Raw genomic sequence first — 12,476 nt, 5'->3', positions numbered from 1 at the left:
ATTGAATTTATGTGTGTGTATGTTGAAATCAAGAATACTTACTGATGAATATTGAACTGTTGGATCCAAGCTTCATTCCTTTCACAAGGCTGCACATTATTCTATGGAAAAAAAAGGAATATTTTAATTCCAATATGATCAACTAATAAAATCAATCATTTAGTAAATAAAATATGACAAAGCCTAAATAAAAAAATCTATCTCATACCACAGAGATGGCTTGCTGTTGGAACTGGTTAAACTGATCTTGTGTTACATGATGTATTGGTCTATTCAGATTTGCCTAAATTAATTTATAAATAAAAAAGCAAATAAATTAATATTTCCAATAGGATTATATATAAATAAATAATTCATAAATTTAATAACTATAATAATATATTGTCACCATATTTTTTTAAGAACATAAAAATAATTTTATATTAATAAATAGTTAAAAAAAATACTACAAACCTCTTTTACCACTTGAGGTCCCATGCAGTTTTCAAGTGCAGGACGAATGAGATGGGAATTATCGACATGATTTTGAGGTCGAACATTCTGTCTTGAAACAGACTCCTGGTGTACAGACTATGCAAAAAAGTATCATAATATACTTCTGAATATATTTATGTAACTGAATTTAGTTAGGTTGATTAATTTGCAAAGTATTTATACACAAATGATTCTTGTAATTAAAAATAAATCAATGATAAAAAGCCTCATTTTCTTCAATTTATATTTTTAGAAAATTATTTTTAAATTGTAATAACCATAAGTATGGCTTAATAATTTATTTTGAATTATCTTTCACTTTGAACAACAACTAAATTGTTTAATAATTTATATTTAAAAAAATCATTATGCTTTTAAAAAAATTAATAAATATTACAAGACCTTAAATACTTACAATTAATTAAACTGTCAATTTAAAAAACTGCCCACAGAAATAAAATATTTAGTTTCATACTATAAACTCAACTAATATGAAAAAAATATTAAAGTTATTTTACATAACCCTCCCTTTGTTACAACATCTAAAAAATATAGACCACTATACAATATAATCTCCTTCCCTCATATGAAAACATGCTTAATGTAGCAATCTTCAAAATTAAAACTGTAACTCTCCAAAACAAATGAATGACATTCAAACACAATTCTGCTTTTTTGTAATCATCCTAGAAGACACTCATTAGGTGAGCACTTTAAAAGCCAGTAAAATTTTCTGAGCATTTCAATAAAATCATACAGATAATCCTAATCTTAGCCACTAATTAAAAAAAAAAAATGTAGTGTAATAAATAAAGATGTAGTAATTAAAAGGATTTCAAAACTGCAAAACAAAATGATTAATAATTAAATAACAAAATAGCACAATTATAGTGATTTAAAGACAGTAAAATAATTTCAAATAAAATTTTTTTAACAATGCTGACATTCAAATAATTAATAATAAATTTAAACAATTATATTTAATATACAGTGTCATGTACAAAGCATCATAAAATGTATTTTAAAAAATGCAGTATTTTATTTAGAATGTATTGCATAATAACGCATTCTACAAAAGAGTTTAAATTGAATATTTTGCTAAAGAGTGAAATAATACAAAATTTGCGGTTAGCTGTGAAGTTAAATTCAATAAAGGTTAACTATTAAATCAAAATGTTAAGTTTTTAAAAATTTGAGTCCTTTAGAAAATAAGAACTTGCCATTAATTACATTTTTTTTTACTTACATGGATTTAGTGATATTTTAATCAGAATAAAAAATAAACTAATTAGTGTAATTTTCATCACTTTTATTATTTATCTAAAAATGTATTAAAATAAATATGAAGTTCAGTTTCAATCAAATGGGGGGGGGGGGGAAAGCAAGCAAGCAAAAATGAAGAACCATTCAATATGCAAGGAATGCATTAGTAATTAAAACAATAAAAGGTATTTTAGACTAAAAGTGGAATGAAAATTTAATTAAAAGATGCGAATTATCCTAATGATACAGATAAATTATTATTATTTTTATAATAACAAGATTCGAACTGATATCTTTCCAGAGAAAGTTATTGCAGAACTTAAAAAATGATAAACAGAACCACTTTCAAACTTTGTTTAAATTTCAAATTATCAATATTTGAGCACATATATATATAAATATAATGTTATTAGATAAGCAAAAAGACAATATATTTACAGAATTATTTTCTTTGGAGTTCTCCTGTCCTCTTCCATGGCCAGTTGTCATTTGTGCAGCTCGTTGTTGAAGAATAGCCTGCATTTAAATATTTTTTTTTATCGATTAACCTAGCCACAATATTAAGCAAAGCTTTCTTCACAATTTTAATTCATTATTTTTGGATTTATATTGACAGAAGGCATGAGATAAGAAAAATTCTACAGTATTAGTTATGTTTAAACTACTAAAAATACATTCAACAAAATTTTGTTATTTATAAAAAGGAAGAATTATGAGTACTCAATAAGAATGAAGTACTCCAGGACATATAAAAGTCCTGAGTGCAAAATAATGCTTTATTAAATAAGCTCAATGCAAAAAATAATTAATTATTTCTTATAATATTCTAACAAAATTCTATTAACCACTGCTTACTGATTTTAAAGTTTACAGAATTGTTTTAACTAAATACAATAATTAGAAATAATTACAATAAAATACAAACACGTACAATATTAATATTGAATTTATCATAAGAAATATAAATATCTACCCCCCCCCAAAAAAACCCCAACTAAAATACATGGAATTGAAATCAAATTAAGCAATACAAACTAAAATGAAACACAACTAGATATTTCTGGGGAGAATGTTGAAAACAAGAATAGTCTTACAAAAAGAAAGAAAAAGAAGAAAAAAATGATGATTGACTGATAGCAAAAGTGAATTACTTATTAACTTCAAATAATTTTCTTTCCATCAATACAAAAAATATAACTGAAGCAACAATGGAGCAGTTTCAACAGTATCAGCAATTATAAGGAAATAATTAAAATGAAGGGAAAACTTGGTACAAAATGTTAATGCAATATAAAATCCTAAATATGTTATATATGAAATGAAATTTTTTAGAATAAACATGGACACATTATACATTCAGGAGCAAGAAAAAAAAATATTCATTCATTACAAATCTTGCAACATTTTTTAAGAAATAGATTTAATCTTCTTGGAATGGTAATTTACATCAACAGGGGTGTTTGTGGGACCCCAAAAAATCCCCTGAAACTTTTACGGACTTACTACCGGTATTTTGGAGTTTCGAGAAGGGGGGGGGGAGAAATGAAAAATTATAATTATGAAATATTGAATGACCTAATTATAAAAGTTCAATGAATTACTTTTTTTGCAAAATTAATAACCATAAATTTTCAAACATATAAACTACTACATTTTATGCAAATATTTTAAATTACCTGAATTAATTCTTTAAAAAAAATTATCTAATTTCTGCTGCTTTTTTTATTTTTGGATGTTTGTGGGCTTGTCTTTCTTTTGTGGTGAACTTCATAATTGCAGGAAGATTGACTTTTATTTTCCTCATTTACAGTTGAAGAAATTTCCTCGAGAACTGCACATGCAGAGGTAGAAGCAGTTTGCTTTTCTGCTAATGTAAAAGGTTTTTCAGAGACTTTTATAGATGACTCATCTGAAATACATGTTTTTAAGTCCTCTTGATATGTTTTCCAACTTCTGTTCATATTCAGTAAGAGATCTTTGGGAATTGGATCAGTCATTGGATTTTTTGAGCCATATTTTTCACATGAGGTTTCTTTAGAAGCCATTAAATCATATTTAATAGTCTGCACTGCATCTAGGGAATCAATCTTAAGAGAGGTTCTATAGTCAGTGACAAGTGTATCCATTAAGTTGAATCCACTTTCCACTAATGGGCCATGGAAGCAGCTAAGGCAGGCTTTGACCAATTTAGCCAATGTAGGATACTTATAATCATTTGTGAAATCATCTTTTAAATTAAAAACTTTAGGCCAATATTTATCAATTGTACACTTGACTTGATTTCCACTTTCATCAGATGTGTAGAGCATTTCTTTGGTGATATCAATATCACTCTAGTATAACCTTATTTCAGCTTCTACTTTTGACTTTTCATTATCACTAAAAATATGGGACATAGAAGATGATAATTTTTCAAAAGCTAATATTGTACTGGTTTTACCTCTTAGCTCTGGATCTAATGCTGTAAAACTAATTAGATATGAATTTTTAAGGGGTAATTTCTGTTTCATATGCTGAAATTTCAAAGTGAAATTCTCTTGCGTACATAAATAAAAAAATATTTCAATAAGCGAAACGAAAAATTTACACGTCCATCAATAAATGAAACGAAAATTTTACACAGCGGAGAAAAAAAAGTTGCGAAGCGATCAATGACAAATAGCTAATACGGCGAAAAATCCCCCTTCTCTACTTATTGGCGCCACGCCAGGAGAGATAAGACCTTTGAACCCAGAGTCACGTGATCGCACATCTGGTCGAACGAAGTCTCTCCCTTTTTTTTCTGCCGCGCCTACTTGCCGAAAAGAATCCAGAAGAGAATGTCCGAGAAACGGGGAATGAGTCATAACTCGCAATAAGGAAAGAACAAAAAAGAAGTTTTTTCTCCCTTTTCACGCATTATCACTGCCTTTGGAGAAAGAAAGGAAAAGTTTTCACCACACACGCTGACCTTGCGTTTTCTGCTTTCAAAGCAAACAAAATTACCCAGATCAAAATAAATAATTCATTATTATTCCTGCTTCCTTTTGAACGACGATCCCCGGAATTTCCGGGTATCGAAGTTCAAAATCCCCGGAATTCCGGGGTTTCCCCGGAGCACAAACACCCCTGCCATCAATAAAATACCAGTATGTAGAAACTTTTTATCCTGTCACAAATACATTCCTTCATTCATTCTTTCTTTCTTTCTTTTTTTTTTTTTGCAATTATTTCTTATTTTTGAAAATAGGGGTTAATAGCTCAATACATTTATTTCCAAAGACAAATGCTTGGCAAGTTGTATAGGTGATAGTTGGCTTTAATATTGTCGGCAAGCTGTGACACTGACGCAGAAATTCAAACATGCTTCAGAAATGGAGTTTGTAAAATTCCCAAGATGGATAGGTTTAGCGAACTAAAATTTTTGCAATGGAACTCTTATTTTATAAAGAATACTGTATCCATTTTTATTGTGCTGTCCAATTAGTTAATGCCTAAGTTCATTTTTTGACCAACAGTATTTTTCTGTTGCTTCTAATAATTCTCGGCATTTGCTTTTGAGCATTACAATTATGGATGAAATTTGTCTTCAGAAGTTGCTCCTTGGAAAAATCAAGTGGAAAGGTTGATAGTAAGGTCTAATTCCCTAAGATTCCCTTGCATTTAACATAAACATTTTCTTAATTTTTTTTGAAATAATCAGATATAATAACTTTTACTTCAATAGTCTATTACTAAACATTTCATAATTTTGTTGAATCAAATAGTGGTATCAAACTATATTATCTCTTTCTTAAACTTACCAACGAAATAAGATAATGATTAATTTAATTCCCCCTTTCAATACTCTATTATTGAATCAATTCTTTAAGTCAGACTGTACAAACGTTTCTGCAAATAAGATGCACACCCCAAGGAAATTCCTTTTTAACATTCATATATTCAAAAGTAATCACATACTTTTAAAAAGAAATTTTTTTATAGGAACTGTAAGTTAAGAGTACCATTAAATTTCAAGAGCTTAATCTAAACCATAAAGAATCTTCTAAAATCAAAAAGTTCATATGATGATAATACATGCAGAAGACAAAAAGAATAATTACCTGCATTGCAACATTTTGCCTCCCACTGCGTCTTTCCCGACCAGTATTAGATGAATTATCTTTGTTACGACGTTCTAATTTCTCATTTTGTAGTTCTCTATCTGAGTCTGATTTTTCCCTGCGTTGTTGTGTATCATCCAGTTTGAAACGGACCTCTTGTTGTGGCATACCTTCTCCATGGCCAGGCTTTGAACGCAAAGATGTGTTTGAAATTTCATTGGTAGTATCTACAGAAACCATGCAGGTAAAAATAAAACAGAATGTAATAAATTATTCCCTAAAATGACAAAACATTAATAAAATTACAGGGGACTTACTTCCATTAACCAACACTGGTGTGTCATTTAAGGATGTTACAGGGCTAGGATTCACAGTCAGTTCTTGAATTTGCTGCAATACTTCTTCAGAAAGAGATTCAGTTTGATGAATAGCTTTGAAAATTCTTTTGCCATCAGATTGACTTAGAGATAATAAATTCAAACTAGATATACAAAAAACTACAGTTAAATTCTTTTCAAAAGGGAAAATTTGGAAAAAAAAAAAAAAAAAAAAAAGACGAAGATTTATTAAGAATTTGTTAAGGAGACGCAAATATTGCGTCAAAAAGAAAAGGGGGGGGGGACTTCTCAAAGTAAAGAATGTTACATACCCTTCCATTGTAACACCAGCTAAACATTCACCTAGTTTACAAAGTCGAATAGATCTTAACCAAGTAGATTCCTCATCACTAGGAGTAGCTGCATTCAAACTAAATTTTAGTCTCCTGCAAAATCAATTAAAAAAAAAATTTAAAAAAAACACACAATTAAATCTATATTACAAATCATTTATAATCACTTCATAGAAAACCAAACATGAATGCAAAAACGGCTTAGAATTGGCATGACACAAAACAATAATAATAAACAAAATGAATATTCAATCTTTTTCAGTGTCTATCTCTCTATGCAATTTTGGATAAATGCTGTTGGTCAAAAAATATGGTAATGGGAGGTTTGGACAGCACTCTTGAGCGATCTTGATAAAGGGATATTTGATTTTGGCACAGTGAAGGGATAGTGAATGGCCAGCATAGCACAAATTGATATAATCTAATTTACAAAGTATTAATAAATTTTTATGAATAATGATACAAAGACAAAAAAGAATCAACTAGCATTTTATGTATTTCTGGTTCATTATTGTACACAGTATTGCTATGGATTTTACTACCTCCGCCAGGGTTCTTTTAAGATTTTATGGTCAATGCAGAAATAAAGAGTCTTTTAGTAAAAGACAACGACGACTTTTAACAACACAAAGGACATGAGTACAAAGACGACAAATACATACAGACTACAAATATACACTGCGAGACAAAGATAGGAACACAGTAGCACACTACAACAAACAGTAGCCCACAAGTCGTTATCGGTAATAATAACAACCACAGCACATAAAGCGGCCAGACAGAATTCAGCGGGAGAGGGAATTTTCGCAGTTTCACTCTACGGTTTCTCCAAACGGCTGTAATTTTCCAGTCTCCTCGCTTTAGCTGTATCCAGCTGCCAACGCACTACTATATGACTGGCTACTCCTCAGAGGACTCGATGCTGCTTCCATAATAAATGCCAGGACTCGGCATACCGGTTAGTTCAGCAACTGCTTGGGCTCCACACAACGTTGGACACTTCGTCGAACTATTCCGCCGTTGCTTCGTTATCCTCTCGACGACGAGGGTCTCCAACTCTGGTTCCGATTCATTGCAGCTAGAGACTGCCGGCCTTTTATAGTTCCGCGTAGGTGGGCTGAGAAGGTTCTCTGACCATTCAGTTCCTATTAGAAGTACCGATAAAATTCTAGAAATTTCCAGTAATTTCTATTTTGTCGCCAAATGGCTGACAGGCTCTAAGATCACTGATGCGGCACCCGATCAGCACCCACAGGGTTGATCGTAAAACGGTCTTTCCAGTGATTCAACTACCTATGCTGGGATGCAAGTTTACAGATTTGTAACATTGCTCCCCTCTTCAAGGGCTGACGTCCCGGCAGTCCCATTACAATCCAACAGCTGGCTTAGGCCACCGATCGATGTGAACAATTTTTGATCCGGCGTTGGGCGACTTTCGATGATGACATCGTCCATTAATTTGGCGATAGCTAAAGATTGGTCTGAACCTTCTCATTGCTTTTGTCCTATATCTTTTCGTCGCTTCGGATTGTACATCCAAACTTGATTTCTGTCCTAAAAATGCAAGATGTCCCACGGAGTCAAACATCGCATCGCAACGGAATTCTCCGGAATGAATTCTTGCCAGGCTGGTCAATGGTCACTTCGAACTTCCACCATCGAACCAAACTAATATCAGAATGGTTCAACAATGCCTTCCGGAGTCCACTTGAAAGCCAGGGATTCGCCTTCGTCGTCAAAGCTTTCACAGGAATGTTTCCACCTATTCCCGGTTCATTCTCGACATTCGAGAACTCTCCGCAGATCTCAACATAGGATCTTCTAAAGAGCTCATCAGCCTTCGTTGGAAGGGTTCCTCTGCGACGACGTAACTTGTCCGGATACACAGGGGATTCCTCGGCTCCTATTCGCATCACACTCCTTCGCAAATCACACTCTTTAGCACAGCGAAGTCGAATTCTTGAAAGAAATCGAGGTGGAGAGTACAGAGATCACCGCTTCCAGCCACATAGTCTTCATTCGCAGCACTCTGCAGGGAGCTACCAAGAGGCTTGCAAAGAGGTTGTCTCTTTAATCTCTGAGACGAATTCAATCCAAACAGGATCGCATCAACTCCTGCATCCATAGGCATCGAGCACGGGTCGCCACTAACAGACCCGTCCAAACAGAGTTCATCTTCTCCATCCCCAAGAGTCTGCACTTTCAACTCCATTTCAGGGGACTCATTCGGAGAAGACTGTTTCAGCTCTGCAGTAATTTGACAATCTCTCAGTTCGTGCCTCTCCTTATTGAACTTCGGTTCATTCACCGGATGGCTAAATTCCTTTTCAGTGCCACCGGTTTCCATTCCATCTTCGGCCTTTTCTTCTCCCACTTGGCTCTCGCCGTTTCCTTCCATTTCTTCTGTGATATCTTGCACGTCTTCGATTTTATTAATTTTCTCTTCTAAAGCTTCTTTCATCGACGAAAGGTATTCCTTTAATTCACTCTGTATGGCTTTCATTTCTACTTGTCTGGCATTCATTTCTTCTAGTCTGGCATCTATTTTTTTTGTATAGCATTTTTCATTTCGCTGATGAACTGGCTAGTTAAGTTTTCCAGAATCTTCTGGTTCTGGTAATGATTGTCGACCAATCAAATCCCACTTCTGACACCAAATTGCATCGGATTTTACTACCTCCGTCGGCATTCTTTTAAGATTTGATGATCGATGCAGAAATAAAGTCTTTTAGTAGAAGACGACAAATATATACAGACTACAAATATACACAGCCGAGACAAAGACAGGAACACAGCAGCACACTACAACAAACAATAGCCCACAAGTCGTAATCGGTAGTAATAACAGCCACAGCACTCAAAGCGGCCAGACAAAATTCAATAGGAGAGGAAATCTTCGAGTTTCACTCTACAGTGTCTCCAAACGGCTGTAGTTCTCCACTGTCGCTTCGTTTTAAATGTATCCAGCTGCCAACACACCAGAGTTGTGACACTGGATATGACCGGCTACTCCTTAGAAGACTCGATGCTGCTTCCACAATAAACACCAGGACTCGGCACACCGCTTGGGCTCCACACAACACTGCACTTCGTCGGACTATTCCGCCGTGCCTTCCACATCCTCTCGACGACTCCAACTCTGGTTCCGATTCATTGCAGCTAGAGACTGCCGGCCTTTTATAGTTCCAAGGGGGAGGGCTGAGAAGGTTCTCGGACCAATCAGGCGTATCTCAGTTCCTAATGGATGGATCGATAAAATTCTAGAAGTTTCCAGTAATTTTTATTTTGTCATCAAATGGTTTTCAAGTTTGTCGCCAGACTCTAAGATCACTGCCGCGGTACCCGATCAGCACACACAATTCTGATCGTAAAACGGTCTTTCCAGTGATTCAACTAACCGGCAACTTTACAGGTTTGTAACAATATTTAAGTCTATGTAGCTTGTAATGAAAATTCTAGCCAATTCCGATCCACTACAACAGAATATATAAAAATCAATAATCAATTTATGAAACAAAAACAATCGGCTTTGTTAATCAACAACATAATTTCCTTAAAACTAGATTAAGTTCCCATTGTTGACCTAGAAGCCTATATGAAAAAAACTAGTGCATAATTATATTTTGTTTAATTTCTCTTACAACCAGGCGTTTCAAAATCTGAAGAATTGTGATTTGAATTGAATTTTAATATTAATATTGAAATGTAACATGATAAAACATTTCTTCAACGAAATGTAACAAATAGAATTTTTTAGTATTGTTTAAAGATAATTCTGACTTTTAATATAAAGAAATTACACAGTAATGAAAATGATGGGGGAAAAAATGCTAAATATTTCATATATTTTTATAATGTCTGATTTTTAAATATTAGAACATTTAGTTAAAAAAAAACTATTAACTATCATAATATTTATATTAAATTGCAACCTTTTAAATAATAAGAAAATCAACAATTCTTAACTTCATAAAATTTGGCTCTTTATGAGTGATAGACTTACTGTTACAAAACTTTCCTTAAACCTCAAAATTTAAATTATCATGCAAAAGAATATTCACAAAACGCATTTTTTTGGGTCAATTACTCTCACACATTCATAAATAATCGAAATATCGCACAATAAATTTTTTTTTTGGGGGGGGGAGGCTGTAGACGAAGTTGTGAAGATAAATTTGTTTGTGAAAAGAGAAAAAATACTATGAAACAAAATATGCCCTGTTTTCAACAAATCATTAATTTTTATACATTCATGATATTTTGAATTACTTTAAAAAATTGCATCATATGATAACAAAATATAAGAAAATAATTAGTCAAAAAGAAAGAAAGGCTAATGAGAACTTAGATTTTAGTTATTCATATAAATAAACTCTGCCTAGTTTTAAGTTATGTTTCCCCACTCATTTCAAATGATAATTATTTCACCATAATTAAGAGCTAAATTATATGCTTTTACAAAATTATATATCTTGATTAAATGAATTTTTGATACTGCTCTGAATCTTGCTGATAACACAAGGCAGAATTATATAGTATGCCAAAAATTTGAAACTGTTGATTATTCCTTAAATCAAAAATAATATTAAAAGGATTCAAAACTGAATAATTTTTAAAAAGAACAATGTCATAATTTGGTTACGTTAAAATTACAAACGAAAATTAATTTAGGATTGAGATTGAACAAGTTCATATTATCAAACTGGGTAACAAAATATTTTGAATTCAGATTTAAATCAGAATCTCCAAAAATGTTCTTCAAAGAGAAAATCATTATACAGATATATACATAAAACTTGCATGGGCATCATTATAAAAACAAAACACAAATGGTTTATTAGATTAGGTCCACTTTAAAGCTACAGAGCGACTAGTGGGAAAATACCTCAAATTTGAAGTGTAATCAGATGTGGAGAACAACATCTGACCATTAATTCAGTGCACCAAGCACCTAAGATGGCTAGAGATCTTTGGTAGAATAAAGATCTAAAATCTCCAACCAATTAGCAGCATGTATGTCATCAGACCACCTCAGTCCTATTTAAAGTTGATTTTCAAATAATATATCAGTACTTTATGCAAAGTAAGATTTTAGTCAAAACGAAACTTTTAACATAATTTAATGAAGAAAATACATAATAGAATTGTGTTTTCAGAATGGTGATTTCATTAAAAAAACCATAATCACCAATAAAAATACATAATTTTTAAAAATATTTACAAACATGAGTGATATCAAACGTTTAACAGAAAAAAAAAAAAAAAAAGCCCAATGTTTTGAAACAACTTTTGAATTATAAAGCACTTACAACACAAGGACTTTTTAGTATCTAAATAATATTTTTAAATTCCTTATGCAGTATTACACATTGTTGTATGTTAACAACATTCTCTACATTATTTATATTAGTTAATATACCTTTGAGATTTTTTCAAAGGAAGAAATGACTGAAGATCCCAATCTTCTGGAAGGGGTATATCCTCAACTGTAAAATATCAAATAAAATTAAAAATATGGAGATAAGAAAAAAATATTGATAAAAAAAGGGATAAAAATAAATATTAAAATTACATTTCTTGAGATCAAATGGTTCTTTGGTAGCAACATCTAAGTCATTTAATAATTTACAGAGACCATGCCAAACTCTAGAAAACATAAGAGAAAAAAAATTATTATGTATGATAAAATCAGAATAATCGAGTAAAAAATTATATTTTAGAAGAAGAAAAAAATTCTAAGAATGAATAAATTACAAGTAAATATCTTACTAAATTCTTTTATCATTAAAATTACTAAAAACTATTAAGTCATTAAAAAGATCATATGTTTACATTTGACATAAAAAAATGAGTTGAAATATTCATTTTTAGACGTAAATTGCAAATTCAGGTGTCTTTCAAAGCTCTTAAAGAAATTATAAAAACATTTCAAAAATACCTAATGAGAAAAGGCATTGTACACCATCTTTTAAAATATTCAAAGATGC

At 31.7% G+C, this 12,476-nt stretch overlaps 1 protein-coding gene across 1 annotated transcript in view; it reads right to left on the bottom strand.

Annotated features, from left to right (window-relative positions):
* LOC129964866 (nonsense-mediated mRNA decay factor SMG7-like) overlaps positions 1-12,476 on the bottom strand; it is a 42,720-nt gene that overhangs the window by 9,577 nt on the left and 20,667 nt on the right. The window contains exons 12-20 of the mRNA XM_056079137.1: positions 12,062-12,135; positions 11,909-11,975; positions 6,469-6,582; positions 6,137-6,300; positions 5,820-6,046; positions 2,176-2,253; positions 454-570; positions 209-283; positions 43-101 (exon numbers count right to left, since the gene is read on the bottom strand). Of these exons, the coding sequence (XP_055935112.1) occupies positions 43-101; positions 209-283; positions 454-570; positions 2,176-2,253; positions 5,820-6,046; positions 6,137-6,300; positions 6,469-6,582; positions 11,909-11,975; positions 12,062-12,135 (975 nt within the window). The remainder of the gene's footprint in view (positions 1-42; positions 102-208; positions 284-453; positions 571-2,175; positions 2,254-5,819; positions 6,047-6,136; positions 6,301-6,468; positions 6,583-11,908; positions 11,976-12,061; positions 12,136-12,476) is intronic.

Source organism: Argiope bruennichi, chromosome 1 (assembly GCF_947563725.1).
Source record: "Argiope bruennichi chromosome 1, qqArgBrue1.1, whole genome shotgun sequence".
NCBI lineage: Eukaryota > Metazoa > Arthropoda > Arachnida > Araneae > Araneidae > Argiope > Argiope bruennichi.
The sequence above is the reverse complement of the archived record's forward strand: the minus strand, read 5'-3'. Positions and strand labels throughout refer to the sequence as shown.